Source organism: Camelus dromedarius, chromosome 21 (genome assembly GCF_036321535.1).
Source record: "Camelus dromedarius isolate mCamDro1 chromosome 21, mCamDro1.pat, whole genome shotgun sequence".
Taxonomy (NCBI): Eukaryota; Metazoa; Chordata; class Mammalia; order Artiodactyla; family Camelidae; genus Camelus; species Camelus dromedarius.
This window is the reverse complement of record NC_087456.1, coordinates 27,753,319-27,769,171: the sequence shown is the minus strand read 5'-3', so window position 1 is coordinate 27,769,171 and position 15,853 is coordinate 27,753,319. Positions and strand designations below refer to the sequence as shown.

The 15,853-nt window shown below is 37.0% G+C and overlaps 1 protein-coding gene across 1 annotated transcript in view; it reads right to left on the bottom strand.

The window, feature by feature from the left end:
* The window catches only part of LOC135318770 (usherin-like), a 228,910-nt gene that overhangs the window by 77,844 nt on the left and 135,213 nt on the right, over positions 1-15,853 (bottom strand). The window contains exon 11 of the mRNA XM_064477010.1: positions 14,837-14,967. Within this exon, the coding sequence (XP_064333080.1) occupies positions 14,837-14,967 (131 nt within the window). The remainder of the gene's footprint in view (positions 1-14,836; positions 14,968-15,853) is intronic.

Here is a 15,853-nt window from a genome sequence, read left to right as displayed (position 1 = left end):
CCCAAGCAGGATCCCGAAGGCTTTGCATGACCCTTCACCTCTCTTTTACTCACTCCAGTCACATTACCTCTTCTCTGCTCCTTGAAGATGTCAGGGACACCCCCACTTTAGGGTATGTGCATTGGCTGCCTGGGTCCCCTCCTACAGATTTCGAGACAACTAACTCCCTCAGCACATTCAGGGCTCAAACCCAGTGTCACCTTCTTAATGAGCCTGCCCTTGACTACATATCTAAATTGCAGCTCCCTTCCTTCAAAAGGCACGCCAGAGACCTTTTCCCTTGTCCAATTTCTTCCATAGCAATTAACTAAGTAAACAGATTTACTTATTTTTACATTTACTGACTACTACCTTTCCTCTCTTCTCCTTAAACCATACTACAATGTAAACTCCGGAAGAGCAGGGGTTTTAGTCATTTTACCATTTGGGAAATGCATGACTTCATTTTACAGAAGAAGAAACTGAATCTCAGATCAAGTTACTTATTAACGGCCAGACAGCTAGTAAATGGCCAAACTTCCACATCCATGCTTATAACCACTGTGCTAAATTCACTCGAATTGATATAAGCTACAATCTAATCATAGCAATGGGAAGAGGGCTAGACGCAAGGAAGGTCAAGGCAGTGGGCAATACCTGTGAGGAGCTGGACACACAGTGGAAGAATCAGGCAAGTAGCCCAGTTACTGTTTTGTGAATAACTCTGTTGTTTGCTAATGGGTGCAATACGCTGCCTAGTGACCAGACTCAGGACCTCTCTACTCTGGACCATTCTGCAAAAGCTAGCTGTCCCAGATTATGTAGCAATGGTGGATATGCATGGTCAACTGTGTGAGAATTGAAAACAATGAATTTGCCAGGAAAATTCGTGACAACTTTGCAATCATTATCTTAAGTCAGTTTTCTTATCCATCCTCTACATTGAGATGGGATTCTATCAGAGTGAACTTGAGGCATCAAATAATCCATAAATGATTTCTATTGTGTGTGTAAAAACAACAGCATTAGAGAAAATACGAAGAATGATTTAAAGATTAATAAATTAGGTAAGACAATATTTATCAGAGGTTCTCTGTAATAGACACTATATTTTAAGTAATTCAAAGCAACACTGTTTAAAAAGCAGAAATATCTGTCTTCTTAAGCACTCATTTGGCGGGTGGTAGAGAAAAATCTAATGTTCTATAGAGTACATCTTCTCAGAGAATTCTCTAAAAGCCAATGAGGTAATGTTGATGTTGCCAAACAAAGTTAAGAATTTGAAAAGCAAACTCAAAATTTAAGAACAGGAAGTCTGTCCTGGAAATTAGATTTCCAGGGTTTTGTTTAAACAGAAAATACAAATGAGGGTAAAAAAATTTTAATGAGTAAATTCTTCAGAATATTCCTTTTTTTAATAGAGATGACTATACATTTTTTTTTAACGCAGAAATTCTTTAACTTTTATTTTTCCTTGCTTGGGATCTCATTCATTCATGTTGTCATCAGCAAATGTTCGTTTGATCACATACTATTACACAGTATATATACCCTATGAGCCATATGAGGTCATATTATGCAAAAGATACTTCTCAGTTTCTACCATTTCTTCCCTCAGAATTGCCAGCATGATCCAGAAACTGTATGCAGAATGTTTTCTGTGAATCTAATCCTCCCCCAATCCATTTAATAAACTATCAAGTTAACTTTCATCCAAAGGGAACCCTCCTGCAGTGTTGGTGGGAATATAAATTGGTACAGCCACTAAGGAAAACAGTGTGGGGGTTCCTTACATAACTAAAAATGGAGTGGCCATATGACCCAGGAATCCCACTCCTGGGCTCATATCTGGGAGAGACAAGAGCACTAATTCAAAAAAGATACATGGATCCCAATGTCAGCCATAAAAAAGAATGAAATAATGCCATTTGCAGCAACATAGATGGGCCTAGAGATTATCATACTAAGGAAGTCAGACAAAGACAAATATCATATATCACATATATGTAGAACCTAAAATATGATACAAGTGAACTTATTTACAGAACAGAAACAGACTTACAGACATGGAAAACAAACTTATGGTTACCAAAGGGGAAGGAAGGGGAGGATAAATTAGGAATTTGGTATTAGCAGATACAAACTACTATATATAAAATAGACAAACAGTAAGGACCTACTATATATATAGCACAGGGAACTAAAATCAGTACCTTATAATAACCTGTAAAGGAAAAGAATCTGAAAAATTGTATGTGTGTATATATAAATATGACTGTAAATAACTGAATCACTTTGATGTATACCTGTAACACTATAAATCAACTATACTTCAACAACAACAAAAAAGAGAGAACTTGGGAAGAAAATTTTCATCCTTTCCAATTCTGTTATGATACTTCTGTGGCATTTCGAAGATGAGGTGGAGGGAGTGGAACACTCTAGGTGTAGAAAATAAAAGGATGCACTTTCTGTAAATAAAATTAAGATCAAGTAAAAGTTGTTTTGCTTTTTATGATCACCAAGTGCTAGCAATTCTAAACAATGAGTGTGACACACAGCTTCCTCCCAATGGGGTGAACTGCTTCCACTGCCCCTCCCCACCTGGTACACCACTGTGTCACTTCCATGCTCAAAGATATTCAATAGCTCCCTATTGCCTATCTAACAAAGTCCAAATTCCATGATATGGCTTCAATATACCTCTCTAGTCTCATGTAACATTATTACCCAACCCCAGTGATGGCCCCAGAGTTTCTAGTGGAAGGGCTGGTTGGCAGCCATCTGGATGGAATTGGTGCTCAGGGATTGTTTTGTAGCTACACTTGCATAGTCTGCACACTATTCGTCTTTAGATTATAAACTATTTTTAATGGCTTTATGGAGGACAATGGTAGGAAGAGAAAAGTGACAACGTTGGGGGGAGGGACTTGATGTCTGCTAAACCACTTCTGTCTGCACTGTTCATTTAGTATCACGTTCTCTGCAAGTAATAATAGTTTTACTTTTTGACAATCATTATTTTTAAATATTTTTCATCTTGTACTACTTTCAGCCTCTGTTACAATTCTGAATAGAAATTGTAAGAACAAACATCCTTGTTTTATTCCTGATCATACAGGGAAAATGTTTATTGTTAAGTATGATGCTAAGTTAAGTTTCTTTGCAGATGCCCTTTTCAGATTGAGGAAGTTTTCTTCTGTTTCTAGTACACAGAGAATATTTATCAAGAAAGTATTTTAAAACTTTTTTAAAGTTTTTAAACATTTATTGAGATTATTATAGGAGATTTGTTGTTTACCGTATTAATTGATTTTCAAATGTTAAACCAACCTTGCATTCCTAGAATAAATGCCAACCAGTCATGATGCATTGCCTTTGTTATATATTTCAGGTTTTAATTTGCTGAAATATCATTAAGATATTTTACATCTATGTTCATATGGAACATTTGACTTGTTCGAATGGATTTGTTTTCAAATGTTTTCTCAGGTTATGGGATCAAGGTTAAGTAGCCCTCACAAAATGAGTTGGAAAGTATACATTCCTCCTCCGTTTTCCAAAGAAGTTTATGTAGGACCGATATGATTTATTACTTTAAGTCATTGGAGAATTCACCAATGAAGTCATCTGGGCCTGAAATGTTTCTTGTTGAAAAGAAATTTGAATTCTAATTACAAATTCAATATCTTTACTTCATAGGGAGCTATTTAGATTTTCTATTTCTTCTTATGTTAAGTATGCAATAAGGTTATATTTCATCTTCTGTTAGTTTTGTATTAATTTCTCTATTTCATCTAGGATGTCAAATTAGAGAGTTTTTCATAATATTTATTATGATCCTATACAGGTGTTTGTACAATGTGCTGTGATATCCCTTTTTTATTTCTGATGTTGGCAACTTGTGTTTTTCTTTTATCAGTTTGTCAGTTTTATTAATCTTTGCCAAAAACATTATTGAGTTTGTTTATTTTCACTATTTGTCTGATCTCTATCTAGCTAATGTTCAGTCTATTTTCCCTTTTGCCTACTCACTTTGTGTTTAGTTCATTCTTTTTTTTTCTTCTCCATCATCTGTCCTCTGGCTCAGAAAACAGTCACCTTTCCTCAATGCCTGGCTGTTATTTTCCAATGCAGTTACTTTTGTTGTTCATCTCCACTTGTCTTTAGTTCCTCCCTTACCAGTTTTATAAGAGACTTAGACTATCAGAAAATAACTGATTTTGGGTTGGATGTAGGAAAAGTTGAGTGACTGTAGTTGAAATACTGCAATGAACAGATAAAAGTGGAGAAAAGGACAGGCAGTGATGGTGAAGTAGGTCCACAGAGAAGGAGAAATGGAAGCCATCACATAGGAAGACAAAAAACAAAAGAGCTCAGGCTCACATTTTTTCCATGTATACTATATATTCAGTTTAAGTTAGGCAATGAAAATCAAAAGTGATTTCAGAGGAATCAGAGACAATGATTATAGGCCCACAGAATCTCTCCAAATACCAACATAAAAAGAGAACTAAAAAGCAAAACCAAACCAAACCAAAACAACACAGCCATGGATAATATTTACAATAAAGCTAGGTGACCAAACTCTCCCCAGAAACCCCCAAGGAGAAGCAAGTGGGAACAAACCAACCATCACGAGACCTGTATGGTATTAGTACCTGTGCTGGATAAAGCAAACAGAAGTCACAGCACATCTGATTTTGAAAGACCTCAAAACTAGAACCCCAAGTGCAGGATGCCAATTTGTGAATGGGTGAAGAGATGGCGGGAGATCTTCAGTGGGAACTGAAGGGACTGTGGCAGTCCAGGAACTCTCAGAACTGAAATGAGCTGGGCACATTTCCACAGCAAGGCCCCACAATGAGAAGACACTATACAGAGTGGTTGGGCAGACGAGGTTGTTAATATAAGAACATACTCAAAAATTGAAATTCTCAAGTTAGGATGAGTTTATCACTGGCAATAAGAAAAGATTCAATCTTTCCAAAGTTTGGTTTAAAATAATAATATTAGACAATACATTTCAGGAAGATTAAATTTACTAGTTGCTCAGTGATTCTTTTACTCATTATATATGTACACCTTGATTAGCACAGTACCTAGTACATAAAAGCATCCCCCAAATATTTGTTTACTAACAATGAATCGTTTAAAAATAATTCTTATAGCACTGAAATGTGCTCGGGAGATATTCCAAATGTTATAGGAGCTATAGAAATCACAATGTCTACTCAATTTCAGTAGGTTTAGTAATTATCAGAAGAGTTTCTTAGAATACATTTACTCCAAATTCTCCTTAATTTAAATATTAAAAAGTATATATTCATAGTTTTTTTTAAATATTTGTCTCAATTAAGAATATATGCCATTTTTAAATACTGAAAAAATTTTGATATACAAATCTACATCCAACATGTTTAGTATATTCCAAAGCTGAGTCCTTTGACTATGACCAAATCAATCAGACCTTTAGAAACAGAAGTCCCTGCAGGTCAAGCCCAGGAACCTTCACTTTCAAAATGTTCTGTTAGTGATTCTTACGAACACTAACATTTAAGGACTAGTGCTGTAAGTACTTGCTACCCATTTTTTCACTTTGTTATCAACTCCTAGGGATTTGCTTTTACTCTTTTTGCTTCTAACTTAGCCTTATATCTCACCAAATTATTAAGTCCATCGCTGAGCATCAAAGAAACATAGTGTTTCTGAACTGATTTAATATTTACATTGTTAAGTATCTGAATTTAAATTTTGGAAGTAGACTAGTTTTAGCATTAAAAAAAATTATGAAATAATAATCATTTGCAGCTGCTGGTGCTTCTAAGGAAAATGCATATATCTCTATGTATGTATGTACGTGTGTACGTACATTTCTTTCTTTCTTCCTTTCCTTCTTCCTTCCTTCCTTCCCTTTCTCTCTTTCTCCCCTCCCTCTCCCCCTCACTGCCTCTCTCTCCCTCTCCCCTTCCCTCCGTCTCTCTCTCTCTCCCTCTCCTCCTCCCTCCCTCTCTCCCTTTCTTTCTTTATATAGTGTATTCTCCCTGCTAGGAGTTCGCTCAGCCCTAGGATGTGGACCCTGAGAATTACTACATATTTGCAATATAGACAAAATGACTTCTTTCCTTAAGCTTCTGCCTCGCTAGAGAAGAAAAGTCCACACTGATGTAACAGGCTACCTTTGTAAGGTACTCATTCCACTTCAAAAATAAATAAATGAATCTGCAGCGGTTTCTGCCACATATAAATGTCACGAATTGAAGAATGCCAGGTGAATAATGTACATCATAATACTTGTTTCCATTTAAGTGTTTTGCGATACTGCTGTTTATCATCTTGCTCAGCTGTCGAAAATATTCATTTGAGAAGAAAAGCTCCTACGCTGGTGTAAAACCAAGATGTCTCTTCTCCTGCATTCTACAATGCCTGTCATTTGTCAGGCTGGTGTATTTTTATAACTTCCCTCCCTCTCCAAAAGGCATTTCCAAGAAAGCACTCTCCAAACTTCCCCACCATAATCTCTAAGGAGAGTGCAAAAAAGGTAAAATTCTGAAGCATGCTCAAATAAAGCGAGAGTAGGAACGGAATACATCTTTCTCTCAGTCTTCTGAGCGTTCACAGCGGAGAGTGTAAAGAGGTTACCTACGCACTGTTGCTCCTAGAGCAATGGTTACATCCCTGAATGGCTTAACAGGAAATACTATAACTACAGTCCTAGTTCTCAAAGGGGTCTAATTCCACACTGCATCGGCCTTTCCCCCTCTGGTTTAGGTCTATTTCACTCAGAGATTATAAACTGCAATTTGTTAAAGATGCATACAATAGAAGTCACCACGTTAAATTAGAGTATTTTATAAATGTCATCTGAATGGCACAACAATAGTGTGGTCTTAGTGTAATTTCCTGCAAAAATTAATATAGTAGTTATTAACAAGACGGCGTTTGACTCTATCAAAATGAAAGATATCATCATCGTTTTTCAAAAATATGTCCAACATGAATAAATGCATGCTCCATGTCTATCGTCAATGTTGTATAGAAAAAGGCTTTTAGAAAAGTTAACTCATTCGGTTTAACAACTTTTGTTTTATTTTAGTAAAAGTGATCAATGTTGCTGGGAACTTACACAGTAGAATGCTTGAGTATTACAGTGTTAGTTTATTGAACTAGTGAAAATGTGAATTCCAAGGATATTAAGAGATGTTTGTCTGAGATGATAAAGAAACTAAATAAAGCTTTTAAAAAGTATCTTTACAAAATATTCAAATTAGTTTCTGAGGATGATAATGAACTGAATCCTTGGCATACAGGAAGCACTAAGGGGCTACATTAACTCCTCAATATCACTGAAATCTCCATTTGACAATTGCATTGGTTCTAAGAAATTAATTTGCCACTGAATTATACACATTGCTATATCCTAAATATTTAGCATTTTTTAATAGTTAGGATTAAATTAAAAGGATTTGGAATAATAATCCCAAAACAAGTGGATATGTTTCCTTCTGATTTTTGAGGAGTGTATATTAATAATTAATAGCTAGCTCAGAAACCGGCGGTGGGTTTATGTGCCAGGTTCTGTAAGACCCATGTCTCTAACCTCAAGTTGGACTCTGGAAACCAGTAATATGAGTTCTGAACTTCTTCTCCACCATGTTATCACTTATGTGATCTTGGAGGTACTACCTAACTTCTCAGAGGGTCACTATCCTTAACTATACAATGGATAAACTAATAATTACTTCATCAACTTTGTTAAGTACTGAATTAACTGACTAAAAGTACTTGGCACCACACTTTGTACATGGCAAATGGAAATCAAATGAAATCTATAAGATTCGTACAGACTAGCTTCTGTCCTCATGCATTTTTAGCAGTACGTCATCCATCTGCCAATCTGTCTCACACATTTCAAAATGTGGCACTCCCACGCATGGCACTAAAACCTCATGTGGGTAGATCAAGGTAGAGATCAGTTCTTCAGCCTCACAGGAGCTGAGATGCTCCCCAGTTCTGCAGGAGACTAGAGTCTGCTGCCCTTGACTCTGGTTTGCCCTTGGTCCTGGGAGCACACCTCCCTCTGGAAATGATCGGCATGTCGGTTTGGTGCACCAAGAAGCAGGCTGGCTATATTATTCTGTTCCTGAGCAAATCAGTACATCAAAAAACACAAAAAAAGGGTCATTACAAGGTACTAATATTTAAAACATATTTACTACATCTATATCTAAATAATTTTTTAATCATAATCCCTATATTTATCTACCAATACATATATACATTGTATATATGTATCAACCTATGTATACGTAACTATACATATATATGTATCATATGGTGGTTACTCTTGCTAAAAGTTTTAAAATACTTATATTTTGAAATTGTCCTCAAGATCTATGATCCCTAAGCATCCTCGATGCAATTTTGCACTTTATGCTTATCCTCTCATCTGGCAGCTCCTAGAGGGGCAGTGATTGTTTTCTCACTTGCTTGTCCCTGGGGACTCTCTCTCACACATGCTCATGAATGGGTCTCTTCACCTGCGTGCAAGGTAGTTCTCCTCCCACCCACATCCAGTTCTCTTTTGCTGACATGTGCTGACAGACCACCATTAGATCAGCAGACCACCTTCCACTGGTACCTCTGCACCTACACAGGGTCCAGTCCCAGGCCAGCACTGCCATCAGTATTTGTAGTCTGGTAGCCCCATGGTGCTGGATGAAGTGCTCTATTCTCAAGAGCTCCCCTTCAACAGAAGCCACTCTGTTCCACATGCAGAAGAAAACATCCTGTTGAGTTCCCTTCTGTCACATGCACACTGAGCAGGAATGACTGGTTCCCTATCAAGATCCATTTTACTCTTCCCTAGGACACAACCCGAGCTGGGAAGTGGCTACCTAGCCAGGGACTACGTTTTCCCAAACTCCTATTCAACAACTGTAGCCATGTGACTTGCTCTCAGCTACAGGACGGTATCAGAAGACGTGTGCCTCTTTGGGACCAAGGCTTTTCAAAAGGTAGGAGCTGCTTCTCCACATTGTCTTTTTCCTTTCCTAGAAAAAGGCCAAGTCACTACAGAACTGCCCTGAACTGTCACATGGAGAAGAGCCACCAAGTGACAAGGAACAGCTGATTTGGAGGTATTACAGGAACAAGAAATAAACTTCTATATTGTTTGGGCCATTAGGCATTTGGGGGTCTATTTGTTACATCTGTTTAGTGTATCCTAACTACCGTCAGTAGCAATGCAATGGACCTTGCTATTATCTCACACTTGTTAGTTAAATCAACAACCAGTTACTACCTAACATCCTTGCAGCTATTGAACTTGGTCTTAAATGCGGAGGTATTATTATGTGGCCAAGTTTGTATACCCTGGCCCTTGGGATGAGTTATTCCCAAAGAGCTGCCAGGTATGTCCAGACATGTGGTATCAACTTAGGCTGAGGCTGAGAACCTCACCTCAGTTACGGCTTCATCTATTTTACCTTCAGTTGCCACACCCTTGGTTCTGGGATAACTTCTTCAGTATGAGCCTTTCCATCAAGCTCAGATTCATTTTCTCCTGTTCCCATTTGCAATCCAGCACCTTTGTTCCTTCCTTTGTATCTGGCCATCAACATTCTCAATCAGTTGTTAGTCAGCACACCAGTTTCAAGAGACATGTTGCCCGTGAATGAGTTACCACATGACTTGTACCCCAATCCTCATATCTTTCTTTCAAGCTTCAGGCAGATGCCCCACCTTTCATATCCTTCACCATCCTAATGCTTAGAGCACATACCCATGCATCGGACTATTCAGGGTCAGTCTCCTTATGAGGCTGAAGAAACCATTACTTATAATTGTCTACTTTAAGTCTTTAATACAAGGCAATATATTTCTGGAAAACTCATACTAGTGACTTTTGGATATACTGTGGTAATTAATAAAAATACCTAGCTCTGAGCAGAGGAGAAAGCATTGAGGAACTGCAGAAAATGGTCCATAATGCAAAGAAAGTATATTCTGCTCCTTTCTTAAATGTATTTCCTTGAAAATTCTCACCCTGGTAGATCAATTTTCACGAGTAGGATTTTTGTTCCTTATGGATTCCATCTTCCATGGGTCAGACCTGGAAATACTCTCTTCATTGATGCCTTCCCATTTCATCTAATTCATCTCAACCCCTCGTCTCTTGCCTTATTAATTTATTTCTGAATGTCTTGATCATTTCTCTCTCTTCTGGCTCTATTACAGTAATCTACTGATGACTTACTGAGCATTACAGCCGTTCTTCTCTCTTTTTATGTAATTATATTTTCAGTTTTCAGCCAAATTTTAGACTCCCTTATTTACTGTTTTTTATTTCCACTTTTTAAAAAATGTCTTAGGTTACATCCTCTAATCTTGAGGGCACAGTTTAGGGTACAATTAGACTGTAATCTACCAGGGGCTCAGTGGTGTGGAAAACTCAGAAAAACCACTTGATTTCAAGATGGAATTTAGAGGCTAGGACAGAGTGAAGCCACTCCTGACCAAGTGTGTACAAGTGTGCGTAAGGACACAACCACATTTACCCTTCCCCCACACAGATCCACCTCCTGCATCTTTTCTCTGTGCATCTTTGACAGACAGTGTTTTAGCAACCTGGTTATTGAAGAGAGGTCTGCAGACAGCAACAGGGCGTCACCCGGGAAGTGTCACAAATGTGGACTCTCAGTCCCCCATAAGACTTCCTGAAACAGAATCTGCCTTTGAAAAAGACATCCAAGATATTCATATGCACATTAAAAGCTTGAAAAGTATTGCTCTGACTGACCTACATCTTGTCTGCTGTGGCTTAACTCTCATGGTTTCCTCAGCCAGATCCAAGAACATAGCAAAGTAAGGGAGGAAGAAGGTAAAAAAGTTGGGCAAAATCTCAAGCAGAAAAGCACTCAGACAACACTTCTTGAATGCCTTCTACATGAGGTGGGCCACATGCCAGAGACTTTCTCTCAAATCTCCTCACCTCATGAGCATCACCCGTGCAGGTGGCTACTCCAGAAACACCAGCAGATGCAGGCAGGGCAGGGGCAGTGGAGGAGCAGTTTGGAGACAGACACTTTACTCCCACCTTGGGTCAGGAACAGACTGGGATCCCCACATATGTGTACTTTAAGTATAACCTTCATAGACCCTTCCCTAAACACCTCAGAATATTTTTTAAGAGCATCATCCAGGCCTGGGGCTCTACTGGGGTCTTCTGGACGTAGGTCACACTAGATGAGGAAAAGGAAAAGAGTGATCAACCTCCATTTTAAAACAGATGTCATAATAACTCAGGCACTGAGTTCAAAGGAAACAAGAAGGAAGTGCAGTGACATCCATGGAAACTTACATGTTATTTATTCTAGGAGCCAAGGCTGCTCTTAAGATAAATGGACTTATTTTCCCCAGTGCAGTAAATTAATTTTCTTTTCTTTTTTTTTTTTTTTTTTTGGCTTAGGTATACCTTTCGGTACTGAAAGCTCTCCTCTCAAAGATACATAAACAAACAAAAAATACACAGGCACACCCCACATACAATTTAAAAGTATATATGGATGCCCTAAAATGCATCCACGGTAGCCCTCGGGATCCAAGGACTCTGCATTAAGGACTCCTCCATAATAATGACTCTCCTCCATTTTCTCCTAATATTACTAATATTATGTGCTTTAGATGGTCTATATGTCTTGACTTTGGTATCAGTAATTTTAGGATTTAGTGACTCACAGCATTACTTCATGCCATTTGCAAGATCTTGGCATTCACAAGAGGAAGAAATTACAACATTTCTTACGGAAGAATAAGGCAGACATGCCATATCTTATGAGATTGGATTGAGTTTCAAATGACAACTGCCAAAGGGAAAGTTTCCCTCCAGAACACAGAGCACACAACACAGTCGACTCAGGCCATTTGGGGCTGGCTTGATTCCTAAGTTATTACAACAAAATGAGACTTGAACTACTGCCTAATTTCCTTGTATGTGCCCTAATATTATTAAGGATTGCAACCGCATGAATTTTAAAAAAGTCCTTGAATTTAATTTTACAGTTTCTAATTCTGACACTGTTGACAGATTTTTTTAGTGTATATTCTGTTCTCCCGCTGAAAATGACAATCAACATTTTTAGAAATCTGTATTATTTAAGCAAAGCATACTTGACACTGTTATTTCCACATATAGTAACAATCTATATACTTTGTGTCTTTAATTGGAGAATGAGAAAACAAGATAAAAATCAAGTAAGATGTGACTGTGACTTAGAGACACAGAATGTGGCGGTTTTAAATTCACGAAAGGGTTCTATTACTATATCTGTGTTCAGATTCTTAAATGTAGCTCTCTTTGGCTACATGTCAGGTTTTATGAAAATTCTTTTTTTTCCCCAGCTATAAAAATGATCAACCAAGCAAATTAGGCAGAGAAAAAATAAAAAGGAAAAATGTTTTTAAAATAAAGAAAATGGTCATTTAAAAAATGTCTTTCCCTTTACGCATTTTTAAGTTAGATTTTTGCACATGGAAACTATCAGAAGCATCTTTTGAAAAACAGTATCCTCGCTTCTTGTCCCTTCTCCTCTCCTGATTCTCATTCCTGAGATCCAAGCATGTGTTGTAATACATGTCAGTGGTTTTTTCCTTCTTACTGCTGAATAATGTTCCACTGAATGGATACATTACACACGGTGCTTATCCAGTTATCAGTTAATGGACATTTGACACTTTGACATTTGACACAGGGGGAGAGTCTCCTCCTTACCGCCGGGCAGACTTGAAGTTCTGACCCTCCACTAGGACTCTGAAAATACTGCCCGAGCTGGCAGGGGGAGAAACACTTCCATTTTCAAGAGATCTCAAAGGGTAACTGCAGGTGTGGATGACATCAGTGGTCAGAGGGGTCCTACCTTCTGAAATGTCACTGCCCTGGGTATGTCCATCTACCATTCCATCCAACAGTTAGATCTACCCCATGAGAGGGGGAGAAAGAGGCCCAGAGCCAGCAGTGCACTGGCACAGGCTCCACGGGATGATAAAAGCGACTCCTCCCAAACCCATGTTGAGTGACTTCTCGCTGGTAGCTTAAAATTTACCCTGGAGGGCTTTTTTCCTAGAGATACCCAGTTGTTAAATATTTGCAAACACAGAACTACAAAAACTATTTCCTACTCTAATGAAATGGACTTGAAATAGAAATTTGAGAAAAATTAAATTTTAATTTCTTGCGTACCAAAGTTGTAAAATTGAGGGACATATCTGCTACATTTTAACATGTAAATAAAAATTGGGAGGTATAACTTTAGTTCACAGTTTTCAATATTGTATACCAAGATGACTTGACCTTAGATCTTCAAGGAAAAAAATGTATTTAAGTGAAAACTTTACATAATGCACAGATTATTATAATAACCACTCTAAATGACCATCTGACTATGAGATCAGTGCTCAGACAGAATCTCTCTTTATTCACTGAACATTTATTAAACAAATATTTATGGAGTGCTTATGATATGATTGAAACTGTTCTCTTTGTTGGACAGAGAAAAGACGAAGAAGGAAATAAATGAATTTGTTTAATTTGTTTAATGAAGGCTGTAATGAAAATAACATGAAATGATGTAAAAGACAATGATTTGAGAATGTTCTGTAACTGGGTGGGCAGTGACAAGATCTCCAAAGAGGAGATATATTAGTCTTTGAGTTGAGACTGGAACAACAAACAAGACATTCATGGTGAAAATTCAGGGCAAATGTGTAAGGATCAGACACGTAAAGACAGAGTCAGATTTTTCAAACCAACGTACATAAAATTGTAGTATGGCTCTTTCAGAAAACAGCTCCTCAATATCACCACATAAAAATCGTAGAAATTGCCTTTGTCAATTATTTTTCTACTCTTCAGCTTTTCACTGAAGCATGTAATGTTCTCTCATTAGCACACTCTGGTTAATCTGAAGGTCTTCAAACCCAGACTTTAGCTCACTTTATATCTGGCTTTTGTTTGTTAAAGCAGTTTTCAATGCATGCTAAAAGTTACACGACAAATATATTTTGCCTTGAACTTATTATCTTCCTCTTGTAACCTTTTTTTCTTTAACTAGATTGTGACTTATGCTCCCAATCACTGCATTCTCAATTATTTGCAAGAGAATATGTAATTATTAAAAATTAATGCAATCATTGAATTGATTTTTCAAAGTAAATTTGTTTTTTATCCATTTTCATGTGGTAGTATTACCAGACCAGGTAAAAAGCTCCAGCTGAGGACAGCACATTTAAACATGGAGGTGCTTTCTCTGATTTCTAATACAGTTAGGATCTGTGTTCTTATAGGTTGGACATCAGTATTTGTGATGTTGGTAATGAAAATGTACGAAGTTATAAAAATCCATTCTACTGTTAGACAAAAGGTTAAAATAAACTTAGAACAAAGCTGTCATAATTTTCATTTGGATTTATGTGCAAGTTACCTTTGCTATATACTATCTTCTATAGAATTTGGGAAGAAAACTGTTCTTGTTTACTTAATATTCCTTATTAATATTAATTAACCAATAATTCCAAGACACATACTTAATTTACCTCCTTGTTTACTTGGAACCCCCTACCTCCCAATCTTTTTTGACAGTTGCAAAATTAAAAATAAAATAAGTCTTTCTCATATACAAAGAACTACCTTATGTTCATATTAAAAATTGCCCAGGGACACCCCTAAAGCAGCCATTGCTTTGAAATGCAAACACACACAGAGGACTCTCTGATATAGTCCTCAATTTCACTGCTAGAATATCCCCTAAATTAGTTTCGGAAAGAGAGCAATTCTTTACCTTCAATAGTGAGAACTCACCTGATCACAAAGAAGGCTACTGTTTCTAGTGCCAACTTCATCACAGTCACAGGGTTTGCAAACATCTATGGCTGAAGGATCTGCACCAACTTGTCGGAAAAAGTAATCCTTACACAGCTCACAGTTCTTTCCTGCATCAGGGAAAGGTTATGCATTGAGACTTCCAATTCATTAAAATCAGCTGCATAATTCAAAATTAAAGACTGTATTCCTTTGAGGGAATTCTATAATTTTCGGGACGTCCATTTTAATGCACCTTTCATCTCTACCTGCCAATTTAGTGATCCAGAGCATATGAAACAATGAACCTGTTACAAACTGTGCTTTACTTCATTACACTCCCATCTGTTATGTAACACCACACTTCTAAAAAGCTGTGCTTTGGAAGGGCCCATACATTTTGAAAGAGTTCATTTCTAAACTTAAAACTTTTTATTTCTAGGACCAGGCACTTAACTGAAATCAAATATGAGAAATTTCTGTATGTGTGGTAGATGACAGATATATATAGTTGGAAGCAAATAGGTATATCATATTAAAATATTTTTCCAGAACTAAATCTTGTAAAATAGAAGACTGCCCTTAATATAATTTATTAATTATTATTGTTAATTATAGTTAATGTGATTAAAAGCAAATGTTTCTGTTAGTGCTTATGGTCATTATTTTTCATTTCAAATATTAAAATAGCAATTTATTATATTAGGATATACTAAATAAATTTCACATTAAATATTAGAATATCTTGACAGATTAGAAATGTGAGATAATTCCTAGTGCTTACAATTTATTATTCAGAAAACTCCCCTTTCCATTTTATATAAGAAAACAATCTAAACTACAAGGAGTTTCTAAAGTAAATGTGAGTAGCATTTAAGACCAATGAAATAAGCTGAAATAAAATTCACAGCTATCAACTCTCCCTTTAAACATTATGCACTCTTGCTCAAATATTGCTCAAATTGGTCCAATATTAGAAGGCTATGAAAATAACTTAATCAAGTGAAAAACACATTC